The following is a 17,891-nucleotide window of genomic DNA, read 5'->3' on the forward strand; positions in this document are numbered from 1 at the left end:
CTGTTGTCCAGCTGGCTGGTATGTGGCTTTACAAGCAATGTGAGCAAGGGGTATGCTGTTTCTCCCAGGATCACTATTGGCATGTCAACATTATCAATAGTTATTTTGCGATCTGCAAATAAAGTTCCTGATTGCAGCTTTCTGAACAGACCTGAGTTCCTAAAGATGTCATGTACCTGTCCAGACCATCCCACATTGATGTTGGTGAAACTCTCCCTGTGATTCACCAGCATTTGCAGCATCATTGAAAAGTATCCTTTTCAGTTTATGTGCTCTTTTGCAAGGTGGTCTGGTGTCAAGTTAGGGATATGCTTTCCATCATTGCCCCACCACAGTTAGGAAAACCCCATAGAAGCAAAACCATCCACTATGTCCTGCACGTTGCCCAAAGTCACTACCCTTCTTAGCAGAAGTCAGTTCATGGCCATGTCCACTTGGATCACAACAGCTCCCACAATGGAATTACCAACTCCGAATTGATTCCCCATTGACTGGTAGCAGCCTGGTGTTTCAAGCTTCCACACAGCGATTGCCACCTGCTTCTCCACTGTCAGAGCAGCCCTCATTCTAGTCTCACTTTGCTTCAGGACTGGGGAGAGCTCTGCACAAAGTTCCTGGAAAGTGGCCTTCTGCATTTGAAAGTTCTGCAGCCACTACTCATCATCCCATAGCTGCATAATGTTGCAATCCCACCAGAAATGGTGCTGCACTGTGTTCAGCTGCTGGGCGACTGCCAGCAGCAACCAGGTATTGTTTCATTCTATGGCTTAAAGGAGAGCTGCTTGATTGACATCACCATGTTCTGTATGGCAGGTCCTGTATCCGCTCTGCAAATACTGCAGAATAAGTCATGAGGTGTTTTTAATGCTCACAACAAGAGTGCACAGCTGAACGGGCTCCATGCTTCTCAGGCTATGGCATACGTGTGGCTAAGCCAGGCTTCCTCTTGAAAAAAGGTGTTTAAAACTGTTGGTTTGTTTGTCATTGATATCAGGGTTGGCAGGGGAGGAAACTGCATCATGGGAGGTCAAAGCTATGCTCCCATCGCCCGTGCGAGAATCATGTGGTCCCATGAGTCATTGCAAGCCCTTCTGAAAATCCCCTGTGCTAGCAGAACTGTGGGATAGCTACCCACAGTGCACTGCTATGTGCATGGATGCAAGCGCAGCTAGTGAGGACACATGCCACCAAAGCAATGAGCGTGGTGAGGACCCGACCGATCGACTTAATTACTGCGTGGGGTTAGATGTTGACTTAACTTTATAATGTAGACATGCCTTGAGAAAATAAAACTCCTGGCAGATAAAGGAAAGGACACCTTTCCCAGACCTGAAGAAGAAACTTGATACCTTCCCAGTAGCTTGAAAGCTTGTCTCTTTCACTAACAGAAGTTGATCCAATAAAAGATATAACTTCATCCACCTTGTCTCTAATATCCTGGGACTAACAACACTTCAAACAAGCAGTGGCTTGTAATTAAAAGCTAATACTCCAATTCCAATACCTCTCTTCAAAGGCCAGGTGAAACAAATGGGTTCTTTTGCAACATGTCTTGAAAGTTGACTAGTGTAATCTATTTTGTACCACAGAGGGGTGGGAATTCTAGAATCCTGTCAGCTGTCCCCTATTTGTTATGTCAAGGAGGATGTAGTGTCAGCACATCTGTTGCTCACAACTGTCTGTGTAGGAAGAGAAGTGGTGTCTCAGGTAGACTGAATCTAGGCCATTAGGGCTTTTTAGGTTAAAACCTAGACCTTTAAAATTTATCCAGAAGTTCATTAGTAACTAGTGCAGGTACCTAAGCATAGATGTTGTGCTCTCTGTAAGATGCTTACCAGTTGGACAGCCTCCTCCTGTACCAGTTCAGTCTTCCAAACTGATTTAAAGAATCATAGCCAATGTAGGGGACATTACAGTAGACTAACCTTGAAGTAACACAGGCGTGAATGATAATAGCAAGGGCTACATCAGAAAGATAAAGCTGTTCCCTTCTGGCCAGGCTTAGATGATAAAATACCTTCTTGACCTCTGCTGCCCCTTGATCTTAAATGCAGCTGTTGGTATAGTCAGACCTCCAAGTGACATACTCAGGTTCAAATATCATTTGAAGACTTTCAATATTGGGGGTAGATGTAATCTTCTGTCATTAAGATGAATTTCAGTAAAAACAATGTAAAATATTATACTTAAGAAGGAAAAAAAATCATATACACAAATACAAAAATGGGAATAACTGTTTTCTGCTCTACTGCTGCCCAGCCAATCTGTGGGTAACAGTGGGTCACAAATTAAATGGGTCAACAATGTGATGCTGTGACGAAAAAGGCAAATATCATTCTCAGATGTATTAACTGGAGTGTGATATATAAGGCATGAGAGGTTAGTATACTACTTTTCTTGGCACTGCTGAGGTCTTAGCTGGAGTGCCGTATCCAGTTTTAGGCTCCAGACTTTTAAGAAAAATGTGGGCAAAATGTCCAGAGGATAGCAACAAAAATAAGTTTAGAAAACATGACTTATGAGGATGGATGGACGGTATTGGGCAAGTTTGATATAGACAAGAGAAGGTTAAAGGCTGTGTCATGGGGTCCACTCACCACAGTGCCGCCTCCTGCTGGCTGTCCTCGGGGTTAGCGCTGCCTGTTGGTGTTCCCTCTTCAGGTGATATTTCTTTCATCGTCCTCTTATCTTGCAGACCCGCCTCACTCCAGGAACCACAGCGTCCTCTTCATGACTTGGCCTTCCAGCTGAGTCACCATCCGTGTTTCCTCTTTCTGGGGTTACCCAAAGCTCTTCTATGGAAGCAGTCCCAGGCAGTGTTCTCTTGTGCTGCCCTGAAGATGCCACTTCCCTAGGGGCCAGTAGGGGAACAGGGCCCACCCTCTACTCTGGGCTCCAGTCCAGGGATTCTTAGCTCAGCAGTTCTGGGCTCTACCCTTTCAGCTTTCACTGTCCCTTCCCTGGACTATTCTTCCTTGTTTTCCCCCCTTTTCTGAGAGTACCAGCTCCAAACCAACTCCCTTTTCCCAGGAAGTGACTGCTGCCTGCCTTCTTGCAGCCTTTCCCAGCATACTCTTCTGCACTCAGTTCCTGGGCTTTTCTAGGGCTTGTCTATTTCTACCCAGCTGAGCCTTCTTTGATCAGCTCCCTTCTCCCTGGCTCTTCCTCCAGGTGCAGCCAGGGCAGTTAATTGGCCTACCTGGCCACTTTAACCCTTTCTAATCCTGTGTGGAGTGAACACCCCATCACGGGCTGTTATAAAGAGGATAGTATCAAATGTTCTCAATGTCCACCAAGGACAGGACAAGACATAATCAGCTTAGTTTGCTGCAAGGGAGATTGAGGTTGGATATCTTGAAAAACTTTCTAACTAAGGATAACTAAGTACTGGAAGAAGTTACCTAGGGAGATTGTGGAATTCCACATCTTTGGAGGTTTATAAGAATAGGTTAGACAAACACCTGTCAAGGAAGGTCTAAGTATACTTGGTCCTGCCTTAGTTTAGGGGGGATGGACTGGATGCCCTCTTGAAGTTCCTTACAGCTTGTCATAGCATAGCCTCCTCCTGAGTGCCCTCTTGTGGTCTCAGAGTTGCCCTGCAAACAGCTTCATGCCTCAGTTTTCTTATTCTGGGTATATGCACTTCCCATCTTCTCAGGGAGTATGATTGCCTGCCTGTATTCTCCAACATACTGTAATAAGGTAGTCCCTTCCTGGGAGGCCCTCCTGTGGCAGTGTGCAGCATGAGGGGAGTTTCCCTTTCTTCTGGAATTCCCAGTAACTACATACAGGCTTTCAGATTATGAATAGTCCTTTGCAGGGTTAATTTATTACAAAAATTCCCACAGCTATAATATAGATTTCCCCAGTACAGTCCAAACAGTATGTTCACTCGAAGTCCAACAGTCTATTAACACACCAAATACAGCTCTGATGTCTTTCATCACACTCCAGCTCTGGGGTATGTTTCTGGTGTCTCTTATCATGCATGACCCCACCCCCTCTAGCTGGGTGCTTCCACTCCCTGTTTCCTTCCCCATGTATGGTTCAGGTTTTGCCAGGAGGTTTACAATTTAGATCATTTCCCCAGTGTTCAGTGCTCTCTGGCTTTAGTTCTCCAGTTCAGAGAACCAGCAGGTATCTCCTGGTGCTCACATCCTTCAGCACTCTCCAACCCTCTCTGGCCGTGGTTGTCTGTTTTGGGGAAGTTTGTAGGTGACCTCCTTCTGCTTTCACCAGCCTGATCTGGCTGCACTGTTCAACCAGGCAACTCTCACCACTCCCTCATTGAGAGGGATCCCCTTCCTTAAGCTCTGAACCTAGCTCTGCTCTTCTTCTGAGCTCTGTGTACTCAGGATTCTTATCCCTGAATTCTCCTTCAGGTCATCTTTTGCCTGAGGATTCTGGGCTCTTCCTTGCCTGGCTGTTTCTCATTTATAACTCTCAGAGCAGCTCCACTCTCCTCATCGCACCAAACTAGAGTACAGCTGGACTGGAGCAGGAGAGCTGGCCCTGCTTTAATGTAAGGGGATAGCCCCTCATTAGCCCTTTATTTTTATGATTCTGTAATTACTGTTTCCTCACAACAGGCTGATTAGATTTTTCACTCTTTTCACACTTTTGCATATGTGATCACTGTCTTTTTATGCTTAGTTTTGTTTTTTGCATGGAGTTGATTTATGATTGCTTCTCCAGTTAAATATCTTTGTACAAAGGAATGTTGGATACTTGTTCTTACAGACTTTTATGTTCCCAAATCTAATACAAATCTTCATTGCTTAGGATTTGCCAGTTTATTTCTATTTTGTTCCTGGAACTTCTCCAGGAATAAAGGCGGATAAAGAAAATAGACTTTATACTCAGTTAACCTAATTTGATGGCTTGTATCCTGGATTAACAAGGACAGTACATATCAGTCACTTGAGCCACACTTAACATAACGACATAGATTATGTGTGTGTTTAGACATCTGTAAAACTGTAGAATCCCATTTTGGGTTCCTGCAAAAATTTTCTGACTGACCACCGAATGTGTTTTGTTCTGTAAACATCAATAGCTATCAGTTATTGGAAAGATTGGCACTGGCAGCTTTTAGTTGTTCTTGAAAATATTCCTCAATAAGCATTTCACCATCGATATATATGTAAGTACTTCAAAGGCAATTTCAAATAATTATTAACTTTCACATTGGGATTCTTTTCCAAAGACCCTTCTTTTGTGCTGAAGTTTTGCAGACACTTTTGTAAACACTTAACCTTTCTGGATCTTTCAAAAGAAATTATTTGAGATTAACCAAAGATTTTAACCAGTGCTGATTTCAATCATTAGTATGAACAGTTGTGAAAAATAAATTTTATTTTTTTTATGGGGAAAACTTGTCTAGGGCATTTTGTTGAATTTTCAGGGTTTTTTTTTCTGTTCACTTTTTTTTACATTCTTTTTCTGAAGAATGCAATTTTATGTAAATTTACGAAAATTTATACAAATACATAAAGCAGAGCTGCAGTTTCCAAACAGAGGCTGTCTAGGTGGATAACTGACTATATTAATAACTATCAATCTCGTGGCACCTGCTGACATATGAGCTAACTTTACGAGATCTATTTTCAGTTCCACAGCCTTTCTTAAGAATGTTCCTGTAATTGAAATATGTAAAACTGCAGCTTGGGCTTCTAAGCATACATTCATTGAACGCTGCAATGATTGGGGACTCTGCTTCCAATACTGTGTTCAGCTCATCTATGCTTAGTTCAATACTTGACTAGATTCCGAAGCCCCCTCCTCCTCAAAGGGGAACTGCTTAGTAGTCATCTACAGTGGAGCACCCATAGGGACAATACTCAAAGAAGAAGAAATGGTTACTCACCCTGTGCAGTAACTTAAGTTCTTTGAGGTGTGTCCCCTATGGGTGCTCCACTACCTTGCCCTCTGCTTCAGAATTCCCTGTCATGGGGCTTTGTGGTAGAGAAGAAACTGAGGACAGTTAGCTTGTGCAGTGTTATATAGCAACAGCCCTGAACATGAGGCAGAATAGCATGCATGCGTGGGGCAAATGGTCATGGCTATGACAAATCTCCATTGGAAGGCACAGGGCGCTCAAGTGCACCGAGAGTGGAGCACCAGTAGGGATACGCATCTTGAAGAATTGTTGTTACTGAACAGGGAGAACTGTTCTGTGGGTGCTGCTTCACCCCTTACCAAATTTCTTGTTGGGGAACTCAGCTGGCTCTATGTCCAGAATGCAGTTTGCCTCACAGCCTACTTTATATAGGGTCACCTCTGCCCCCAGCTCCCTATTAGACAAAGAGGCAGATAGGGTTAAAAAAGAACTAGATTCAGGGACAAACAATCACCTGCCACACTTCCATTTATGTCCATGAGAGGAGTAATGCTAGATGGAAGATCATGCCTAAATCATTAGAACCTGCACCAATGCAACACCTATGATTCCAGCATTCAGCTGCCTTCTTCACCTCTGCTTCCTCATGGGTCTTGAAGAGCACTGGATACAGCACGAACACTGTCAATGCTCTTTTCCCCTGCTGCCACCTCTGTAACAGGTCCTATCAGAGAGTCAATATTCATATCACAGGCTGAGACCTCCAGGGAAACAGCCATCTGGACCATGTGGATATCACACAATAGAGAGTAGTAGAACTTCTAGGGAGTCCTTCCCTGAGCCCCAAACCTGAAGAGACCCCAAAGGGGGACCTATTTGGGGGAGGGAAACAAACAAAACCAGGGAGATTGCTCCAAAAGTATTTAAAATGGCTAAGAATTTGAATCCAATTTCATCCCCTCTACTCTTCTGAAGCAGGATTATTAGGGACAAACTCCCAAAAGTGAAATAAATTAATTAAAACCAGGGCAATTTTCCCTGGTCAACTTCACAGGGTGCATCACGGCAGATAATCCTCAATGCCAGTTTAATCTAGGGAATGATTACCAGAAAGAGAGAGATTGCAGTGTCCACCTGGTGGAACACAGTGATTCATTGAGGTCCTGGAATATTGTTCCTTCCATGGATAATGGACTTTTTCCAGTCGTAATAGTCAACGTGTCTGATGGGTTTTGCATTAATAACTAGGAAGAATGTCATTATTCCTACCCCCAATAGAAATTATTCTGTCCTGCATGGAGCAAAGTTTTCCTTTCTCTATGTGCACTGCCCAGCAATGGGGAGATGAAAACCAAGAGTTGCATGGTAGAAATTGGATTAACAGGGTGGCTCCTGCATCCAGAAATATACTCCTTCCTTGTTGGTTAATTTGTTGGACTGATGATGATTGACCTCTTTGCATCTAGAAACAATAAAGTGCCTTGCAGTCTGTGTGTGTCCGGATTTGGGAGATGAGGTATTGAATGACCTCTCACAAAGCTGGACAATTTCTTATATGTGTCTTCCCGCCTTTGCCACTGTTCCCCAGGACACTACAAAAGATAGGAAATAGATAGTGGCAGTAATACAGCATAAGCCTTTTTGGCTGAAGAAGCTATAGCTCTGAGGCCTGATTAAACTACCATCAGACCTTGGATGTCTGTCTCAGAAGAGGACTGCTATTGCGAAAGCAATCCTCCATTTGGGATTAGATACGTTTAATATGAATACTTGGATGAAGTGATTATTGCTGTCTTGGATCCCAAAAAGAAGTCAATAAATATAATTTATTCTGCAGTATGATACAAAGTCCATAATTTCACTACTATAGCCTTGAGTTCCTCTTGGATGGCTTTAATGTTGGTGTATAAGAGTGTCCAAGCAGCAGTGTCAAGTCTTTGTAGTATAATTTTCTCATCATTTTCAAGAAAAGGAAGTTTTGTACAAATCCCAACATAAAATACTGGATAACATAAATCCTTATTCCAGCTCAGCAAAGTTATAGAGCATGATGTTGGATCCTCATTCTGCGCCTTACAGAACTACCCAGTTTGAATGGCTACAGAAGGAATCCTTGTACTTCCTATTTATTATAGTAGCCCAAAGACTACTTATTTTCAGTCAGATGATTTTTTTATATGAAGTTGGCAGCTTTCTCTAATGGAACCCAAAATTGTACTTTTAATTAAAACAGGTAATCCTCATGATTGTCGTAGGATTAATTTCCCTAAGTAAATTCCAGAAATATTCTTCCTTTTTGTTAAGTATCAAAGCTTTTTGTAGTTGAAGCATGTTTGTGGTCTGTTACTTGAATCTCCAGCTGTAGCTGGCTCCTGTATGCAGTGGAGAAGTAGAAAAAGAGCAGCCTGCTTGGTTTTAATGTCCTCCTGATGGTGTATGCTGGGGCAAAGAATGGCTGTTAATCCCAGGCTCAGACCCTGTAGGTGCTCTTAGCTACTAGCTGGTGGAAAGTGTGAAAATCTTTTAAAAGCTATGAAATACAAATAATAAATAATAATATAATTATTATAGGACTGTCCAAGGCCCTGTATGAAATTGGGGCCACATATTTTATGGATGGTAAGAAGTTAGTTGGATATGTTGCATGGGGGACTTTATAAAGAAATATTCACAGATGATCTTACTGTGTTTAGTTTGTTTTGCTTTTTATACAAACAAATATCAAAAGCACCACTCCAGTATTCTAGGTGCTTTTAATAATTGATTAAAAATGGCATCCTTAGAAATAGGCACAAATCCTGATGGCATGTCCTCATTCTTATAGTGACTCACTCAGCCATTACACTGATAAATCAAATATACCTGTTAACAAAATCCTCATGTACTTCCTCCTGCCTCAAAGCCTGAGAATATAGATGAGGGTACATGGTGGTGCTTGGGTAAAGTATTTCTATAATTATTGAATGATTTAATAGCATGCCTTTGATCTATCATTGAGTCTCTTCATTTTCAGTTTTTACTTTATTTAACGTTTCCTGGGAACTTATCTGTGTTTATTACAAAAATCAGTACAAAAACAACTTCAGTTTTCTCGGTTAATGTTGAGACTAATACTGGGGGATTGGAGGAGAAGGAAAAAAGCAACAAATAGAGAAATGTAAGACTATTAAAGTAAAAGCAATTTAATGCTGTGGTTTATTTCATGCACTGAACATCAGCAGTATGAACACCCACGCACACGCACATTTGCAATTTCTACTATATTGCCTTACTTTATCAGACATTTACACTTAGACTAATTTATTAACATAAATACATCTATCTAATGTAGTGTATTGGATTTTTCTTAACATAATCAGTATTTTCATGTACTTCAGTGGTCCAAAATTTGTGTGAAAATCGGTAAAAACAAAACAGCTTTTGTAAAACCTGGGAATTTTTCAATAAAAATCAATAACTGAAAACCAAGGTCCTTTAGTTTTGGTATATGTATATGTATTTGCTACTTAGGAAGATATACTATAACTAGATATATTTTATTTAAGCAATTATATAACTTAATATTTTCAGATATTAATTTTACATTTTTAGTATGTTAGAAAATGAATGATATATCGCTTATTTACTAGATAATTAATTTTTTGCTCATGATTTGTGTCAAGCTGCATTAGAATGGCAACTGCACTTTAATTAAACACACAAAAGAGCATATAAATTTTTTTTCATTAAAACAACCTTAAATGTTTTGGATACATAAGAAATTTCTTGTCAAAACACATTTCAGATTTAGGAACAGAGGGATTGTAGTGAGTGAATTAAACTGATTATCTCAGGTCAGTTTGGGAAAGTTTTCAAATCTGCCTAGGTGAAAGTCACTGGAACTTAAGTTCCTACTCACCAACGTCTCTTGAAAATGAAACCAGTCTCCTAAGTTACTTAGGCTGCCCTTCAGACTTTTAAAACTAGTAGATCTCATCCCCTCCCTCCTTGTTTTTAATCATAACTTGTCTTTCTATTCCAGTCTTCCTTGCTTTTTCAACTCCCAAACGATTTCTCAACTTTTAATGAATTAATCCAAATGAAGAAAATATTCTTTATGTGCTTGCAGAAGAGGCTACTGCTATCAAAAGTTGGTTTAGCAATTCAACAACCTCTGGTTCCAGGTGCCTAGTTAGTGACTTCCTCAAGTTCAGTGGTGTGACTTTATTTAAAACATTATCAGCAAATATGTATTGCTTGAATGGTTCACCTCCAGCTCTGAAATTTATTATGGTTGGCATGATTGTATGGTGGTGATTATATACCCATGTCATAGTAGCATTTTCTACATCAGCCATTAGGCATACCCTACTACTTTGGGTTGAGAATATTGGCAAGAAAATGAGGTGGAGTAAAGTGCCTGATCCTTCCATTTCTTTACTGCCTGAAATTTAAATTTGTTGGATATTTCTTTTTTCAGTGTTTTTTGAAGTTCTTTCCAAATTTCAAGAGCATCAGCAATACAGCAACAATCTTTTTGCAGTTTGTCCAAGGCTATGAATATACGTTTCAGTATAGTCAGCATATCTTTTATATTTCTCTTTAGTCTGATGTTGATTACTTTGGCTGTGATAGTCTCATCTCTTTTGTCACAATTTTCTTTACAAATTGTGATCAGAGCAGGCCAATTCTTACTAAATAGCTCAAAATAGTCAACCACTGAATTCCATAATACATCTTAGGTGAGAATTAGTTTGGATCCGTATGCTCTCTTCACTGAAATTAAAGCAAAGAGGAGGTAGTTATGGAAGTATTTTGCAATTTCAACATTTTCCTTTATTCTGGAGTTGTACTGAGGTCTTTGGCTAAAAGATGCATCAAATAAGCGCTGGAGTTATCATTATTTTCTACATTTTACCACCTTTGCTACATTTTTAGCATTGGCTGTGATAAAGCTGCGCACTTGACACTTGAATTTTTGTTCAATTTGTTATAGCTTTAACTGCTGCTGCTTTTAAGTATTCTGCAATATGAGCATTACCTGATGTATCAATTGTTTCTGTAAGATAGACAACCCCATCTTCTTTTGTCACACATTACTAGATCCTTATGTACACCCATCAAGACTCAGTTTACTGAATTTCCCTTCAGTGTTTTTTGCACACTGATTAATTGCCTTCTCCTACACTGTATCCAGCAACCTTCTAGCAACGTCTGTTCTGCCAGGTGGAGTGTGCCTGATCATAATGTTTGAACCATGTCAATGAAATATTTGTTCTGAACAAGACAAAAGGGAGAACTTGTTGCATAAATGAACCAAGCAATCTTTTCATCTATGGAACCTTGCTGGAATTTGCTGGTCCTGCTTAAGAATTCCTTCGTGGTCTTACTGGATGATGAAGAAAGTCTATATTTTTATGTGTGTCTGATATATGTATAGTTGCAGCATTGCTGGTGGTACCAGCAGATGACTCTGAATTTGTAGACATTGCAGATGATGGATGTTCATAATTCCTTGTCTAAACTGGACCCTGAAACAAAATGGTAAAAAGTCACTCTCTCACTGAGTATTACTCAGTTAATTAATTTTAAAAAATGAGAATATAAATGAGATTCCTCCTACTGCTGCTTTGTACTACTTTTAAAATGATATAATTTATTCTAAACCCAGTTTTATAGGGAAAATATTAATATATCATAAAGATTATATAACTCTATTTAAACCCTTATCTCTAACAACATACTAAACAGCTTGAAAAAAAAATTGAAATGTAAAATTCATAAGTGCCTAAAAACTTTACTTTTAAACAGGAAATCTTCACCTATGATATCTGATTATATTGAGCAATAAAAATAATTTCAGCAGTCCAGCTGTCACAGTAAAAATGCAAGCAGTAAATACTCCCACAACAAGCTAACGTACCAATTATGTTTTGAACACATTTTGAATTCATAAGTAAGTAATCCACCAAAACATAAATTTATGACAATAATCTGTTATAATTTACTAGCATAGTAAGACATTGTAGGCAGTTCATAAGAATGGTAGACCACAGAGGAAGGTTAAGGAGAGGAATATGATGGAAAAGGGGAGAATCAGAGGGGAGAATCAAGACTGTAATAGAAATGGATGGCAGATCCCTGTTTTAGGAGTATGGAGAGAGTAACTAGAGTCACCATCTGAGCAGCCAGGAGGAGGGATGTATTTCAGTGTGCATTAAGGGTTGACTTTTCAGTCTGAAATTCTGTCTCTCACACAATGGCAGAAGAGCAGAGGGGAGTTAGAAAGTCAAAAGACAGACTGAAATACACAGTTTGAATTATTTTTTTAAATGTAGTGATTTGGGAGCCAATCTCATGGATTTTTGGGGTCTCATGATTTTTGATGTCATGTAGATGGCAATAGTTGATCTGGAGTTTTTGTAAAAAAACTGTAACTTTGCTCAGGTTATCTGTGGCAGTGGTTCCCGATCTTATTGAGTGAAAGCCCCACTAGTTAACAGGCACTAAGTAAAACACATGCCCCCCACCACTTTCCCGCCCCACCCCCTCACCATCCACAAACATAACCTCTATGAACACATATAATGATCATAAGAACACTAAATTACACAAATAAAATAATAAAAAATTACTCTTACCTGAGTAAGAAGCTAAGCCTTCCTTGGCGCAACCGCCACAGCACGCTCCGTGTGGCCCTGCATCTTCCCATGCCTCATGGAAGGAGGGTAATCGAGGCAGCAGGCGCTGGTGGTTTGGCTGCTCCGGCCAGTGCGGAGCTCAAGGCAGCTCCTCTGCTTCGGCTGGTGTGGAACGTGGGGCTCCTGTGCCTGGCTGGTGCAGAGTTTGGGGGGCTAAATGACCTCAATATTACTGAAGTCTCAAGGACACCCTGTCATTTTTGGCACCCCCCACCCCCAAGGCTGATCTATGGACTGTTGTTGGAGTGAAGTGTCTGTCTGTGTCCCTTCAGAGAGATGGCCATTTTTAACTTTCTGATCTTTAGGATCTTTTCCCATTCCTTAGTGCTTTTAGACTCAGTCCAAGGGAAGAGTCACTGAGAAGAATGAATACGAGAAACCCTTCTCAAAATGAAGAAGAGAAAACACTTCTTATCTGAGGGCTGCTGTAGCTTCCGGACTATTGAGAACACTGAGAAATGGCAACTGTTTTGAAAAAAGGATATTCTTTGTGGAGTTCTCTGTGGCAGACGATTGTATCCTTCAGCCTTTGCTGAAAGAGAAACTTTCAGTTATGAAAAATAATGGGAAAATAGCCATTAATAAGAAAAAAATCAAATACGGCTTATGTATAAAATTTCAGTTAGTTTTAATTATATGAAAAATGTGAAGACTTCTATTATGTTACTGAGATTATTCAAGGCAATAGTTTGACAGTGGGTGCTTAATTAATCTGTGGAAGCTTCCAGTGGGAGACTGCTGCTGGTTAGTGGGAAATCAATTGGAGTTGGTAAATCCACTGTGGGAGCTGTTGTGATCCAAATATGCAGTGCCATTAATTGATTTCTGCTAAGAAGGTTAGTGATTCTGGGCAACGTGCAGGACATAGTGGATGGTTTTGCTGCTATGGGATTCTCTATTTGCAGTCGGGCTATAGATGGCATGCATAGCCCTATCTTGGCACTGGACCACCTTGCAAAAGAGTACATACAGTGAAAAGGATACTTTTTAATGGTTTTGCAAGCGCTGACAGATCACAGGAGGTCTCTTACCAACATAAACTTGGGATGGTCGGGAATGGTGCATGACGCGCATCTTTAGGAACTTGGGTCTGTTCAGAAAGCTGCAGTCAGGGACCTTCTTTCTAGATAGCAAAATAACCATTGATGTTGTTGAAATGCCAATAATGATCCTGGGAGACCCAGCCTTCCCCTTGCTCACATGGCTCATGAAGCCGTACACCAGCCAGCTGGGCAGCAATAAGGAGCGGTTCAACAATTGGCTCAGCAAGTGCAGAATGGTGGGTGAACATTACAGATGATGTTAGTTCAGCAGAAGGGACCAAGTAGTGTAGACACACTATTAAGTAAGGTGTCTTCCGTTGACCTAAATTTGTAGTGTAGACCAGGCCTAAGAAATCTCTACTGAATATGTGTAAATACATGCAACTTTTCATTCAGAAGTTTATAAATCAGCCAAATTTGGGCTGATGTCCTTGGGATAACAAAAGGGATGTCTCTGATACTTGAGCAATCCCAGTTGCATGAAGGTACTAGAATTTCTAATTGAAATGATTGTTAGAAAATTTTTATGTGGGCAAACATGCTTCACTTCCTTTGGCTGGATAAGTTTCCTAGCACTGACTACTTTCTCATTGTCCTTCCCTCCGTTCTGTGTCTCTGTCAGCTCTACAGTATCAACCTTGTTGGTCTTTCAGCACTATCAGTTTTGATTTTTCCTATTTTTGTTGCTGATGCTTGGTTGGTTAGAGTGAAATTCATTTCACCTGTATAAAGCAAGAGTAATCTGTGGATTCTGAGGTCCATCCCTTTTTTTGTTACCATCACTGTCCTTTAGACATACTGCCACTGGGCACCCGTCCAAGCATAGTCCCACTGCAGTGTTTAAGTATTATGAAGGGCCTTGCTGACTCCTATCATCCAAGATATGGAGCTCCTGGTGTTTCCATGGTGACTTCTGGCATTGTTGGTGCAACTTAGCTGATCCCACACTAGAGAAACTATAACAAGGCAGTGTTTACACAGTATAAATCTTTTCACATGTTTGCTTTCCTGATTAAATGTTAAACCTATAAAATGCAAGTGTGTTTGAAATGTAGTGGAATGTCTTCCCCCATGTGGGAAAGATGTTCGGTATGAATTATTGCATGTGTGCTGAATGTGTACTCACAGTTGCCAATAATTGCAAGTCATTTAAAGAGACTACAAACATTAAGCTATTTCTATCCTTAATGGGAATAAGCAGGAGTTCCAGATTCTTATGACTGGTAGTCACCACAGAGTAAAAATCTTTCAAGAGTTTATAACATATGTAAGCTATAGTGACTGGTTCAAGGATGACCTCAGCATTTGAACAGTTTTGCTAACGGCAGTCAGATTATTTCAGTGTAAAGAAATGCAATGCCACAATTTAATACAGTATATTTTGTCCTGTTTTAGGTTGGTACAGAGGAGTTTCCATTAAGAAACCCAGTGTAAAGGTAAGTGTAAATACAGTCTCTATTTTAAAAAATTATTTGAGAATGAAGACTCGCCACTTTGCCATTTCAGCCCTGTAAACCCATGTTCTCCTTTACTCATAAGACTCCGCTTCCCTTTACAATTCTTTTGGCATACACGATTATACTGAATTCTCTTTTGAATTAATATACATTGCTTCTTAGTTGTCCCTTAGTCAGAGACTCTTTTCACCTGTATTACATGTAGATGGCATCCATTTTGATTTTTTTTCCAAAAAATCCTAATTTAGGATTAGGATTTAGGATTAAATAATTCTCTTTATCCAAATATAAAGAAGCGAATTTTTAAAATAAAACCAATCCAGGGAGAATATATTTTAATGTTTTATATTTCACAAATTTTATAGTCTAATCAAGGAAATTTTGCACTAAGAGGGCTCTTTATGTTGGTTGTGAATTCTGTGTGCATTTGTGTATGGTTAAAAATACAAAGATACAAGATATTTCCAGCATTCAAATGGCTTTAGTTTAAATACTGTTATTTTCAATGTCATTTGCAAAAATATATTGATTAATACTAGTTAGTTTTTTTTCAAAAATATAACATACGTAATGTTCAATTAATTATATTTTTCTTCTAATAACCCCCCTAAGTTGTTGAGCATTTTATTCATTTCTACATTTATTTTACATCTCCTGCATGAATCTGTGTTCACAATTCTGACACAAGAGCCATTCCAACCTACCACAGTTTCCTAGGTAACCAACACAGTGCCTCAGAAACATACTGCAGAAAGTGGGAATAAATCAGATAAAATAAATCCAAGCAGCATTTCCACCTTTCCAGTATTTCTGTCTGGTTAAAATGTATGTGTTTACCATTGACTTTCCTGGTGAAGTCACTCTGATTGGGAAAACCTATGGAAGAATCTGCTTCAGGTTTCAAAGAACAGGGATTTTTCCTCCTCTTCCTTTTTTTCCTTGAAAATCCTCCATTTTAGTACTTCAGTGAGTTTTTTAGGATTAACTACTTGAAATAGTTTATTGTTTAGCTCGTGTATATTGCCTATTTGTTAGCTTTTGACCTCTGTGTGGAGGGTTTATGTATTGTTGCTGAGCAACTGTGTATTTTGAATGTTGGCATCTTTGCTTGGGGTACTGTGAAAAGTAGGGGAAAGTAGCCTTTTTTTTGGTGTGACTGTATTTAAAATTGTGTATGCGCAGCTAGTTATAGGCGGAGCTGGGAGCTATGCTTATCGTTGTTGGAGCCCAGTGCAATTTGAGTTGCTTGACCTCTGTTCTACAGGCTTAGCATAGCATTCAGTTGCTTGCTTGGCTATTCTGACCCCTGTAGCATGACATCTTTCAGTTGGCAGAGACTGAATAACGGTATAGATGTCTCAGTTTCTGCATAGCACGGCACATAATAAGACAAAATACAGATACTGTATGCTTGCAGCTGCACATAGATAACGGTGATGGGAACAAGTTATCCTTGAACGTCTGGGGTACATTGTTTTATTGCCAAGGGGCATACTTTTACTCCACCCCTCCTATCACCAGATGTTGTTTTGATGACCCCAATTATTATGGTGAGAATGGAATGTAGTTAAGGGTGGAAACCCAATGTAGGTAATTAGCATATATGATAATAAGAGAGAGATAATTAGGTGAAGGTAGTTTATGGAAGGGTATAAGTAGTTACCACTTAGACAAAGGAGGGCGCTCCATCAACACCTGACTCCGTGGGAGGTGCTGCTGGTTGGACCAGAGGCCACTGACTCCCTGGCGGGGCCCCTGAAGAAAGTCGTTCCTGTATACAGCCTTCTGAGTGACTGCTTAGCTCTTCAGGCTTAGTGAGTATGATATATTGTAGTTAATTTTAGGCTTTGTATCTAACTAGTATATTTATAGAAAACCTTGCACGTTAAACCTTATTGATCTGCAAATCGGGCGTACTGTGTCTCACTGGTATTCACACTGATTACAGTGTCCAGAACCAACAATCGTTAAAGATGCAGCACTTTCCATTATGAGATGCTGTTTTCAGTTACTTATAACTTTGCCAAACATAAACAATTCAGACTCAAATTTTCCATGTCAGTTGTTTGTCTGGTTCAGCCATTTCCTACAACAAGGTGAGGGCCGGGGCAGGGCGGGAAATACATTGTTTTGCTTTGAGAAACTCTAGCACTTCCATGTTTTGTAGGAGGGACTTGAAATTTAGCAAAGGAGTCACTGGTGTCAGAGATGTCTTTTCTCTCACTAAAATTTGCCCAAATTTGGCCAAGTTTATATGTCCCTGGAAAATCACAGTTCATGCATGATTAGTAGAGGTTTGTTAACAGTTAGCAGGATTCTTTTCCAAAAATTGTCTGCACAAAACAAGCTACACTAGTACAGAGCTCCTACATGCTGACAAGGCTGTGTTTGTGCCATCCTGACAAAGCAATTGAGCAGGGTCTATACTAGGACAGCTGGAGTGATGCAGGACTTTACCAGCAGTTGCTCCTCCTTGCAGCAGGGGGACACTGTGGCACCAGGTACCAGAAGTAAGAGCGCTTCTGCTCAATGTTTCTGCTGCTGCAGTGGCAGTATGGAAGAGAGTGAGAAAGCAAGTTGACATGAAAGTAGAGACTGAGGAGCAGAGGGGAGGTGGGGAAGTTGGGATGTGGAGGAGCAGGTGTGAAGAGAGAGAGGAACGGAGTACAGAGAAAGAGAGTTTGGGCGTGGGAAGATGAGCAGACTGAGACGGGATGGGAGCCTGAGTGGACAAAGTAAACAGAATGGAAAGCACCTACTTAATGAGCAGCTATGTGATACTGTTTTCTCTGTTCGTTGTGTGGTCCTGTGCCTTATTTACTACACGGTATTGAATCCCTTCTCTGAACACAGAATTGTTAATTTCTGCGTG

At 40.3% G+C, this 17,891-nt stretch overlaps 1 protein-coding gene across 1 annotated transcript in view; it reads left to right on the forward strand.

The window, feature by feature from the left end:
• Nucleotides 1–17,891, forward strand: part of DOCK3 (dedicator of cytokinesis 3) — a 460,968-nt gene that overhangs the window by 65,832 nt on the left and 377,245 nt on the right. Inside the window, 1 exon segment of the mRNA XM_067568165.1 lies at nucleotides 14,958–14,998. Within this exon segment, the coding sequence (XP_067424266.1) occupies nucleotides 14,958–14,998 (41 nt within the window).

The sequence above is a fragment of the Emydura macquarii genome, unplaced genomic scaffold, assembly GCF_026122565.2.
Source record: "Emydura macquarii macquarii isolate MOO-44397 ecotype Brisbane River unplaced genomic scaffold, CSIRO-AGI_Emac_v2 contig_2846, whole genome shotgun sequence".
Lineage (NCBI taxonomy): Eukaryota > Metazoa > Chordata > Testudines > Chelidae > Emydura > Emydura macquarii.